Source organism: Temnothorax americanus, unplaced genomic scaffold, assembly GCF_048541705.1.
Source record: "Temnothorax americanus isolate GAGA-0224 unplaced genomic scaffold, ASM4854170v1 Scaffold54, whole genome shotgun sequence".
NCBI lineage: Eukaryota > Metazoa > Arthropoda > Insecta > Hymenoptera > Formicidae > Temnothorax > Temnothorax americanus.
Window position 1 is genome coordinate 891,062 of NW_027509696.1, and position 13,009 is coordinate 904,070.

The 13,009-nt window shown below is 37.9% G+C and overlaps 1 protein-coding gene across 3 annotated transcripts in view; it reads left to right on the forward strand.

Annotated features, from left to right (window-relative positions):
• The window catches only part of LOC143904600 (zwei Ig domain protein zig-8), a 177,406-nt gene that overhangs the window by 162,632 nt on the left and 1,765 nt on the right, over window positions 1–13,009 (forward strand). For all 3 annotated transcript variants that reach the window (XM_077419413.1, XM_077419411.1, XM_077419412.1), the window contains 3 exons: window positions 7,959–8,169; window positions 9,181–9,308; window positions 11,338–11,506. In XM_077419413.1, coding sequence (XP_077275539.1) covers window positions 7,959–8,169; window positions 9,181–9,308; window positions 11,338–11,506 — 508 coding nt within the window. The remainder of the gene's footprint in view (window positions 1–7,958; window positions 8,170–9,180; window positions 9,309–11,337; window positions 11,507–13,009) is intronic.

A 13,009-nucleotide genomic window follows, 5' to 3' on the forward strand; every position in this document is an offset into this window, starting at 1 on the left:
TACTTTAACGGCGCGTCACGTCGCCATCAGATTCGCCCGCTCGCTCGCCACCAAAGAGACCCGTTAAACGACTTTCTAATCGATCGATGGCCCACGAATGGAAAGTTGGAAGTGTCATCCGAGTCGTACGAAAAGTGTCAGTAAAAAAGTAACAAGCGCGAATTACTGAGGTAAAATACAAGGAGTTAATTATTCTTCTTCAAAGGTACTTTGGCGAGAGAATCACGATATACCTCGTGCCATTGCGTTTTATTAAGATTTTAGAGCATTTAACCGCTCGAAATTGATCGTGAATATTAATTTAATCCACGTGTAAAATATATATTATCAAGTTTTTTCTTTCACAATTTTTATTCTTTATTGTTATAATTACATATTGGTATAATTACAACGATGGCGATCATGCGCGCAACGCGAACAAGTGCAGCTCTATGGGGACACGCTTCGCTTGTGAAATATAAAATCGCTGTTCTTACACGGTGAAGTCCGTGGCGCGGTTCGTCCAACGTAAATGGGGCTATTAAATAAACATTACTGTTCCTTCATCGTGCACGGAGCCGGCGTCTCATGAAAAAGGCAGGCGATGTTAGCGTTTATGTACCTGCATTATTAACCGCTCTTCTTATACAGTGAGTGGAAGCATTCTTTTTGTGTATCGAGCGTCGATGAATTATGTCGCTTTGAAAATTCCTCTCCTGCAATTATAGAACCACCGGTTCTATAGACTGTTCTATAACTGAAAATATGTTAACATTTGATCGTATCGTCACGTCACTTTTAATTGCGACATTACTTCTTTAGCACATTGTTTCTCCACATTTGCATTTAAACTTGCCGAATAAATGTATTGAGAATGAAGAATGAAAAATTAGCGATTGATCGCATAAGTACGAGATAGCATGACTACACACGATGATCGTTCCTTCTTTAAGAACGCCGCTCTGCCACGAAACTGGTTTCGCATATATCGATAGTCTTTGCGCTTCTGTAACTACATATTTATTACGTTTAAATTTTAGGTTTGCGTGTATACTCGTGATAAAACTTGGGTAATTTCCAAAGAACTACTCCGTTGCATTTTCTTCTTTCTACTGAAAATCAAATGTTCCGCTGATAGCTTCCGTTTTAGAGCTGATCGTTTGGTATCGCGATTGTAACAGATATGACGCTTAATTTCATTGAACCGAATCAAACACTTCTCTGTTTTCATTACTCGCCGCGGTGTATCGAAGCCGAAGTGTTTATTCTCATTTCAAACGAAACAGAATACAAGTGCGTCGGAACATTCGTCATTCGAGTTTGCAAGAGCCCCGTTGCAACGCCCTTTTAATCCGTTCTTTTGAGCTTACTTCGTTGACATGATATCATCGGATCCGCCGATGATATATGACGCTGCTATCATTATAAGCGCGCTGGAAGATCAATCGACGCAGCTTGCTAACGCGAAGATGCATCATTACCGGCTGTTTGCTCGGACCAACTAAGAAGCTACTGCAAATACATGTTAGATAATGGTTGTCTTCATTAGCAGACATCGTAATCCGTTCAGGTTAGCTTGAAATCGGCTTTCTTTCGCGAAAGATAGATCATGCAGTCCATCTTGACTACGATCTCCGCTGTTTCGATGGAATATAATCCGGAATTTAAAACTTTAATAGTAAGGACTTAATAGTTTAAAATGAAGTAATAAGGATTTATTTTGTATTAATAATATAATAATAATATAATAATTTATATTAAAGATTAATTTTATATTAATCTGGAGTAGGGGAGACCGGGGCTAAGCCGACACTATTTTTTCAAAGGCAATTTTTAATATTTAATTAAAATTTTTAGGCAAATTTTTAATGGTATATATTTAAAGAGTGTTTCTTCAGGTACAAAATTGATTCAGGAAGTTTTGCTGTACGTCGCTTTGTTTTGCCGCCAGGAAAGGAAAAGCGACGCGAAGACAAATTTTCAAATTAAAAAATGCCGGGGTAAACTCGACACATTGCCTGATCGACACAATTTCATCTGGAACTTATTTTTTATTGTCTGAAACTAAATATACATTTGTTTATCGTGTATTTAGAAAGTACAAAAATTTGGAATTAAGTAAAACAATTATTGGAAATAATGAGAAGAAAAATTGTTGAACATTCAATTATTTTCATCTGAACTCATGTCTGAAAAACAATTTATGCAAGTAAATTCGCGATTACACGTGCGCACACATTTGTCATGGGCCATATGCTGCATTACAAGCATCGTTTATTATTGGGAACCAATAAAACAGCGTGTCGACTTAGCCCCTGTCGACTTAGCCCCGAACGTCGTTTTTTACTTTTGTTACTCCAAAAATATAAAAATTTTGAAAATATGCAAAAATTGTTATCGGATTCGTATAAAGCATCGAATTTTCCATCAAAATCACTTACCGGTAGATTCGCAAGAGTAAAACTCGATGAAAGAGTAGACATTTTCGAGAGGTCAGAAAAATTACTTTTTATTATCAAAAACGCTTATGTCGCGTTAAAAATTACACTATAACTCAGAATGTCGCCAAATTCCGTGTTGATAATACTGGCACATAAAGACGCATTTACAGTAGGAAAGGCAAGTTTCTACGATAGATTTAAATTGGCAAAAAACCTAGTGTCAAGTTTGCCCCGTTGTCGGCTTAGCCCCGGTCTCCCCTACTATTGTGCTCTTCTTTTTTCACTCTAATATTTAAATTTAAATCGCCTTTAATAATACATTTCGACAGTGATTTTGACATAAAAATATTTATTTGATATCTCAATATTTTTGCATTAGGTATTCAGTGTTCTATCGCGATATTTTATTTTACATGAATAAAAATGGAATATTAAATATCCTGACGAATTCTCATTCAATTATTATTATTGCTGCGTATCGTATGCTACAATTTATGGTTCGTACATTGTATAGATAAACTCGTTGCCTCCTGAACCGATATCCCAGCGACATCATAACAGCATAGCGAATCATTGACCGCGTGATTATCTTTTGCATTTCCATGCAGATATCCATTTTGCGGCCTTCCGATAATAATTGGTGATCGCGCAGTTTATTCATTGCGCAAACATGAGAACAGTTCGTAAACGCGCTCACGCATCGAAAACGCATCGGTTTAAATGTCCACAATGGATCGTTGATTAACGGCAGATTCGACGAATGATATAAAAACTTGATAAACGAAGTGTAATCGTAAACACGGACTGCGGGCTTCGCGTTTATGCATGCCGTTCGATGGTTCCACCGATATTTCCGTAATATATTATGAATATTAATGATTTATGAATGAAGTCTTTCCTCTGATTCCCTCGTCACGGATTTTTGAATCGTGCACAATTACTTACGTGCTGTCAACGCGTGACTCTGATTGCGAAATTAAATCGAATGAACGAAATGTGTTTTGGATGCCCGCAATTTGTTCCAATGGCAATGGGTGTCGACGACATCGATATGCTATAGGTATACAATCTTGGATAAATATTTGGAAATACTACTCCAACAAGAACCGCGGTTGTACTAATTAACAAAGAAAGCTATAAAAAGATATATACATATGTTTTTAAGGGAAAGTTTAAAGTTTTTGTAGGAAAAAACTAGAAAATATTTGCTTTACATCGACCGGTAAAATGTACGCTTTAAACGAATGATAAAAACGCTTTGTTTGCTGTTTACTTATTTGACTGTTGGTGATGGAAGTGAGTGATAACTGCGCTCTAATTTTAATTTTAATTTAAAAAAGGTATGAGTTAAGTTAGTTTTTTCGAGATTGGGTTGCAGGGAGAGGAGCGGAACCCCTCTCTCGTCCAAGCGTTCACTTTAATATACAAAGATCTTTCTCATCGTCCGATTAATAAAAAAGAACTATGTAAAAATTAATATGTCAAAGAAAAGTTTCACAATTTATTCGTCAGTTGATACGGGATTAACTAACGGATACAAAAAAGCCATGTTATTCTAGGCCATATAATCTTCTCTCTCTCTATTATATTTATAAATTTATTTTTTTTCTACTTTTTCTCTACAAAAACCTTAAGCCCCCTCCCCCTCAAAAACTTGTGCATGTTTCTTCTCATAGCTTGTTTTGTTAATTACTACAAAAACTGCGGTTCTTGGTGGAATTGTATTTCCAAACATTTACCGAATCGTGAAATATAGACGCAACTTTTCGGGGCGTTAAGTTAATAATTAGAATTATTATGAATAGAAACATACTCTGGCACAATAACAAGCAAAGAGCTTTTAAAAAGACACAGGTGCCCTTTATACTTATTTAACGCAATATAAGCCGCTTTGAAAAATTAACATTATTTCTGAACAAGATTATTCCGCACGATCCCTTGACAGTTAAGTCCCCTGAGCTTTATGCGTTGCCGTATGGATCCCAACCCTGGAATTTTATCGCTCAAGATGCGCGTCGTTGCGCGCTTTTACTTCGTTTCAGTCGCGCTAAGCTAAATTACTGCTGTCAGTACGTTCTGGATGAAGTTTTTGCTTGTTTCCTGAAATAAAAGCTACGCTGCGCTACAAAGCACTCAAGATTATTAGAAAGCGCGCCTTGTTGCTCTTCTCGTTGCTCTGTGCGAAGATCGACGTATACCTTATATCGTAAACGTTCCGGTCAATCATAGTCTTCTCTTTTATTTCAAAAAAAAAAAAAAAAACCCGTGATTGGTCAGAGGTATCCGATTAAACAAAGAGAGCACATTTGCACAGTATTTTGTGTGATTATCGGCTTTAAAGTTTACTGCACGTTATGTAAATACGTAAACCATTTATTCTGGGCCAATTTCAAGCGTTATCACATTATTAAATTATTGTTGTCATATATTAAAATATTAAATTAATGTAACGCGTATACGCTACAACGGATAATAACCATTTATTAGTAACGAGACAGTTGATATATATGTATGAATGATTGGAAAACTGGTGTATCCGATATATTCGGTGAAAGCACACGAAGACATTTCCCCAAATACGCAAAGGCGGGATCTTTCAAAATACACATAATTCTTATACTGCAATATTGAGCATTCGAGCCGCATAATGCACGGTCGTATTTTCGCTCTCCGTTATCGTAAAGTCCTATAAGCATGCAGCGCGGTGAATAGTATCGTGCCACCATTGCCAACCGGAGGCTTCGGTTGAATTTCGCCAAACAATGCAGCGATTAATGCCAATGACACATACGCGTCATCTGGAGTACGCGGGGGGCTCGCGCAAGTGTCGGGGATTCGGTGCTGAGATAGGACAATGCGAAATCTCCATCGTGACATCATATCTGCATCCCGATGCAATCCTGTATAGACGAATCCAGAAACGTGATTCAACCACGTTCTCGTGGCTTTTAAATCCTTTATCACTTCGATTCGAAACTTATATGTGAGTTATAAATGTGATAATAATATGTATACACATAAATGTGATATGTATACACAGACGAGATATTCTCGACGAGATAAATTATATGTACTATCTACTGAAAATTATATTTGTACTTTTATGCTGCAGTATACTACACACAGTTCTAATTTTTAATTCCAATTAAATATTTTATTTTATATAATTTTTGTTAGTTGGAAAAAAGCTTTTGTTTTGCCGTAAAATATTCATAGCTTTCAATTTTGTATAAAGCGTTTGACTCTGTTGCGTCGCTCGAGTTAGAAAATGTGATCCTTCAATTTTGCAAAAGCCAGGCACGCTTTAAAGCTGCAGACGGAGAATTCAGCTGAATCCATGCATGCAGGTACAGCGAAACGATCGCGAAAACCGAAAACTCTCGCAGCGCCCGAATCTGTAGGATCGATTTCAATAGCCGGCTACCAAAAGCCGATTTGGCATTCGCACGGCGTGTTAGAGGTGCGCGCGGCGCACGACAGTTGCGACGCCTCTGTTTTCCACCCGTTCTTCAGCGCCAGCAACCCCATCGCTTCGTCAGGATAGATAGATTTTGTTTGGCTTTCAGCCGGCAACGCTAATGCCAATAACACGGCCGTGTCATCTCGAGAGCTCCAGCTGGCGCAGGTGCCGGATGTAGGACGAACCAGGACAAAACGAATCTCTCCATGGCAACGTCACTCCCGTCGAGAGGACGTCAACCCGCGCGCGTTCGGTTAATACATCGAAGTTCCCGGAAAACGTTCCGAAAAGCGCGGTGTACGCTCAGCCTGTTCGATCACGACAAATACTTTCTCTTCTACCGCAATAGAAAAAAAATTCACTTTTCCAAACTTTATCATTTAATAGTACTATAAAACTAGAGAAAAGTTTTCAATTACGTGTACATTTTTTTATTTATTTTACCCCAGCAATGCATCGGAAATATGTCGTTTTTTGATAGCTTGATGAAATTTTCATCTGTTTCGATGAATTATTCGTACGGATCTTAAAATGCCCAAGTGACGAAAAATTTTCGCGCAAGCAAAATTTAATATCGCACCAATATATATGTATAAGCATTATCTCAATCGTAAAAGATAAAATAAGAAAAAGAAAACGAAAAAAGATGAGATTTCGTCGTTGGCTTTCATCGCTTTTTGCTTGATCAATTTCACCGGTATGGAGGAAAATCCGGAATTAAAAGGACCGAAGTTAATTATTTTGCTAGTGTTTATTTGATATATATTTTATGAGCCACGGTAGAGCGACAAATTTCAATCAATTTTAAATAATTTATTAATCTTTTCACCGATACGCGCGCGCGCGTAACATTATTACGCCTATGCATTTTCGAAAACTTCGTCAAATTAAAAATTAATGAGCGATAATAAAAGATATCCAAGCACTCGTTTGTTCAATAATTACTTTATGTATACAATGAGCAGAATTATTTATGTTTTTAATTTCATAAAACTGCGATACCTCTCGTTGAATCAATTCGTGTTTGAGTCGGTGAAAACTTTCTGACTTTTTAAACCGTTGCGTTGGATCGAATATCAATAACGAATAAAACAAATTAATTCGCGAGTATCGGTCATTACGCGGTTTTCATCAATTTCCAGAGTTAATTAGGGTCAATCGAATGTAAATGTTACTCCGGAGAATGCAATCGATGAAACTGCATCAACGATCTAATAGGTTCGACTGCGTTTTTTTGCGTGCCGACGCGATAAAATTGGTAAATGTTATTGAGTACGCTGAAACTTCGGTGAGACTTATGTGCCATTTAACTTGAAATATCTGCAGGTTCGGTCGAATCGTTTAAATGAGTAAAAATTTAACAGCAGTTGAGCGACGGTATTAAACAAACAAATAAGCTTTTGATTTATTTATTAAACGATATATTATGCAAACCGCAGGCAACGCTATAGGCTAGATAAATATATCGTAGGGCAGTAACGCGCCTGATATTGACAGTCCAGCTATGCATGTAGGTATATAATATTATTTCCTCACATGGCCGTGGCCTATATACATACACGTGCTTTGATCGCTGATAACGTGAAATCCGTGCATCTTGAAGCGCTTTTATATTTAGAGAAATCAGTTTTATTTATCTAATTTTATATTATATTTTTGTGAATGTACACGTATCTTAAATATCTTAATTGAACTGTTTATAAGGCAATGCATTTTATATAGCTGCTTTATAATTAATAACAAGTGTCACGGGAATTAATTATCATTAATTTATTATAATTAATTTAAGTATGGTATAATATGTCAATCGCACATGGAAAATGATGTATTTTAGTATTAGATTTATTAGTTAAATTTAAAATATCCTTGTTAATTGAATAGCATGAAACACAAATACGTCATGCTCTTGTTTTAATAAAATGTTATTTGTTTCACTAATACTCTTGTTTTGAATTAACAAAATTATTCTCAATTAGACTTAATCCGTTAATGTGACATCATGCAATAACTTTTTCCGTGCACAGAAAAAGCAGAGTAAGTGGTATACTGAGAATGACGGATAATATCTTTTCTTTTAGGTTTCCTGGGTGAGGCACCGAGACATACATCTGTTAACGGTTGGTCGTTACACTTATACCAGCGATCAACGTTTCGAGGCACTACACTCTCCTCATACGGAGGACTGGACCTTGAGGATACGATATCCTCAGCGTAAGGATTCCGGGATTTACGAGTGCCAAATATCTACGACCCCGCCCATCGGCCACCCCGTGTATTTAACGATAGTCGGTGAGTAAATATTTAATTCCGCATGTAACATTAATTTTTTACTTCCCCGAAAGTGGAGAAAGAAGTGGAAATCTGGAAGAGTGACTTGTACGTCCAATATCCAATGGATATCGCATATGAATATTACACTAGCTAATCTATCTTATTTGCAAAACTCTCGAATTTCTAATTTCCTTCAAGTTTTCACTTTAGCGACAAAACTTCAAAGTTGTACTTCATTGAGAGACGTATTTATTTGGAGCGATATAAATTTCCTAGTAACATCACGAGTTTGACTCAAACGTTCCGCTGGATGCAATATAACTTCAAAAGTTTTCTGCTAGTTTGAAGAAAGTGCAGAACTGTCAACTGAACCTCCTGTAGTTGGTTTGCGTATAATATAAACATCGTTTAATTAACTGCTACAGAGAAGAGCAATCTCTATTCATAATTAGTCCTGGAGTTTAGAAAGCATATATGTATATGTATATTTCTAATCTGTCTTTTATATCCTTTTCATAGAGGCTAAATAAATGGAATCGAAATCCTTGCTCTCCAATTTTTCCTACGTGAAATTTTAATCGGAAAGCAATGCGCTTTATGTCTTACATCTTAAAATTTGCTGATTAATTTCTGAATCTTAAATTGACATTTAAAACATTTATTTTGTTAAATTGCGATATAATAGCGTGATAAGAAATATCTACTAGATATATACGTAAAAGAACGGTGATGCGCTTCACACATTTGTATTCAAGTAAAGAACGTGTGTGAGATCGTATATCTTTGAAGATATCTCGTTAATGACCGCCTTGGTACTTTAAGCAGGCCGTCCAGGCAAAGAGAGGATCTTATCGACGCGACTTGACCCAAAAGCTCGCTCTACGATGGGCTCGATTCAGGATTGAGTGCCGAGCGATAAAAATAAAAATATACGACGAAAATTATGTCACCGTATTATTTAATCGATCTACTCAATCACGACCGTCAGGTAATTACAACAGACTCAAATTGATTGGTTCTTTGTTTTAGAGCCGGTAACCATTATAATCGGAGCGCCAGACCTCTTCGTCAATAAGGGCAGCACCATCAATCTGACGTGTGTCGTTAAATACGCCCCCGAACCACCCCCGGCGATGACCTGGAGTCACAATTCGGAGGTGAGTGTTGCTTCCGCAAATAAATCACTGAGAGATAACAGATTTATTCTACGCGTAAAAGCGAGAAATCTTTGAACTTTTTAACGATTCTGAGTTTTAAGTTTGGTCGTAGCAAAACTTTTAATAGGATTTAATTAAAATTTTGATTTAAAAAATTGAGACTCTAATGTTACAATTCGATTCTAATTATTTTTTTGCACATCTCGTTTACACAAAATAGATAAATTATAGCAAGTTCTATAGAATCTGTTTCTATAGAATCTGTAATTGTGTCATTAGTTTTATAATTTTCGCACAGTGATCTTCCAGACCGGAATTCCCGACAGTGTGGCTCGGTGTTCCATTTCCGATTTTCCGAGACTGCAATTTATCTACGAGACGAGTCGCATAACGACGCTCTTTGCCGCGTCAGGCAACAACAGGCACGCATGATTAATACGGTCTGTCGACGCGTATTTTCTTTGCGATGGGAAAATGCATTTTGTGCTTTTAATGCCATTTTGCGCAACAAAAGTTATTGTAAACGCGCATTTCACGGGGCACAAAGAGCGCACTACACCGCGGAACCCATTAATATTGACGAACTCGTTAGAATAATTTTGCGACGTAACGTTTGCGCGGCGTCGCGCCGCGTTTTATTCACGATGACGAGATAATTTTAAATTCCTCTCTGCGGGCCGATATTTGTAATTCCGCGTTTGGTATCGGCCGAGCGGAAATTATTCCGCGCGCGTTAATGAGACGCCCGTACATGTACACGCGGTTTGTAGTAAAAACTGTAGCGAGCGATCGATAGAAAAAAAAATAGGAGAGACATTAATTTCTCGGCTGATTGCCGATACATCGGCATGCCATCGGTCGCCCGAGATACGCGCCACACTCGCCCCGACTACGTGCTTTTTACTAGAATAAAACAGCAGGTAACGCAATTTTCGCAAGATACTATCACGCACATTGATCAAAGTAAAATACGAAATGAAAGACTGACCGCTCGCGTGGCAGCCAAGGAACGAAATTATTTTCCGATTAATTCTTCGCGGCGCTTTCAATTCGCGGACAATTATTTATCCCCGCAACGCGAGATACACACGCGGCGAAACGAATTCTACTATAGTATGGGACGAGTTAAGTCTTTTTTTTTTATTGGAAAAGAGAGAAATGGAAAGCACTGGAAGAAAAGCGAAAAAGGAAAGACGCGAAGGATATTTTTCCATTCTATCGGGAGTGCCGTACGGGGCGTGCCGTTACGCGTGTCTATCCTCAAAGAGAATACGAAAGAAATGTATATATCTTTCTTGCTATTCTTTACCTCGTACCGCGCAGGGAGTTCTGCCTTTTATCTTTCGCCAAAGGGGCGTCATTGCGTTGTCGGGAAAAGCGGGGATTCCGGGGAAAAGTAAGGAAACAGGCGGGCGCGGGCATCTTTGAAAGGGGACGATTGCGGGTGAGACGCATACGGCGCGGGCGCCTACATGTTCGATATTAGGCGACGCGAATCAAAAGAGGAGTTAGCTTTTATTTTCGGTATTACCAGACTTCCCCGAAGCTATCATCTCGCGGAGCTTATTGTCAGTTCCTGAGAAACTTACAATAGTGTATAGTTGAGACAGGTACCATCTCATTCTCAGCACCTAATCATGACACAGAGAAAGCTTCAGCTATCAATTAAATTTTTTAGACAGTTCTTTATCAGTAATTTTTGAAGTAAACTTTTATTTTTAGGAAGAATTTAGTTTTGAGAAAAATAGAGAGATAGAGAGGTGAAATATATGTAAATAAACTGTAACTCTTAATAGTCCTAATTAATAGATTCTTTATTAATAATTTAATCACATAATTATTTTGTATTGAATAATGATATTATTGCCGGGCATTTTTGATTATATTACATATGTAAATTTAATGTCCTTCCGTGTTATTAGCGTTCGTAGATACGTATATCTGCGTCCTGTTTTCAAATTAATCGTGAATACATCATGCATGTAATTTCATCGTTTGAAAAAAATATACGGGTTGTAATTCTGTCCAGGTTATCAATTTCGATTCGCCACGTGGCGGTATCAGTCTGGTCACTGAAAAGGGGCCCGAGACAACGAGTCGTTTGATGATCCAGAAAGCTGTACCGAGCGACTCCGGGATCTATCGGTGCGAGCCGAGCAACGCGAATCCCAGCAGCATAAAGGTGCACGTTGTTAACGGTAAGCTGAAATTGTCTACGTGTGTACACCCTGTAACACATTCACTGTAAAACAATTATTTCGATGAATCTTTATTTTCACTCTGCGACCCTTTTTTTCCAATTTTTTCATGATCCGCCGACGCGAAACTTATTTTTCTTTTTTAATATAGTCTAGGATCCGGCCGCGTGATTGATACAATTATCTGTTATTTTATCGAAATGCGATTTTAATGGAAGAAAAAAAAAGTCGTTCATCATCGAACTACCTTAATACAACACGGATCTGTAGCATTTTGCCCCACATCGAATTTATAAAAATTGCGCGTGTCGATGAATGAAAGTTCTGAAAACGCGAATAATAATTCTGATGATTTGGAGTATAATGTTGCGAGTTCAGACGAGTCGGAAGACGAATGAGCGGCGGAATTTATTTATAAAAGGAACTTTTGAAAACTTGTTTAGGAATTATTTTAATATTAAAGAAATTCAAGGAAATTGATGTGATTATTCCATTGTAACACATATTGTAAGATTGAAGAGTTCGCGCAGGTGAGAGCGGGTCATTCAAATGCTGGCAACCACCATTTGCGGCAGCTTTTACGCAGGCAACCATATTCCATCGTGTAGAGGAAAAATTTAGCTTCAATTTGTGTAAAAATTGTCTCGATACACGATGAACGTTGATAATTAACGAAAAAGGACCTTTTTGCACCTGGCTGCCAGGAGGTTGCGGCAGACTGAGAGGTGGCAACCTATTTCTTTCAAGTTCTTTAGATCACTCTCTTTCAGATGACGCTTCATTTACTTCGCAAACAAATGGACGAAGTTGTCTAAAAAAATTTAATTAAAACAGCTCTAATTGGGGGTACTTGCGGCAAGATTTTGCTAGGCACACCGGTCGCGATATATGGCCTGATATGTAATCTTCCATTAAAATCGCATTTCGATAAAATAACAGATAAACGTATAAATCACGCGGCCGGATCCCGTACTATAAGCTTTCTGATTAACATTTTGCGGTTTACCGATAAATTTGAAAAAAAATTCGAGCTCCAATCGGCTTTACCGCAATTACAATGAAATGAGAGAAATGACATTCGCGCTACATCTCACGACGAAAGAACTCGTGAAGAGAACTGCGCGAAAGTAACGTTGATTGACTTTTCTGTAAATATTGCAAGCTCCGAATTTATCCGGCAAGTCGCGCGTTAAACCTAAAATCGATGGTTACCGCCAGTTGATTGCTCGGACGCAAAACATCGCAAATAGATCTTCACGTGCAGTCGCGAATTTCGAAATCTTGTTTTTTTTCTCGTTTCTCTCTCTCTCTCTCTCTCTCTCTCTCTCTTTCTTTCTCTCTCTTTCTCTCTCTCGTCGAACGCGACGCACTCGATGCGTCGCCATCGCATTCGCGATGACAAAGCAATGACAGAATCTGATATTCGCGCGGAATCTCACGCAATTTCCGAATGCGTCCGGTTACGAGCGAAATAAAATCAAACGAAAGCGAATTGTTTCGTCC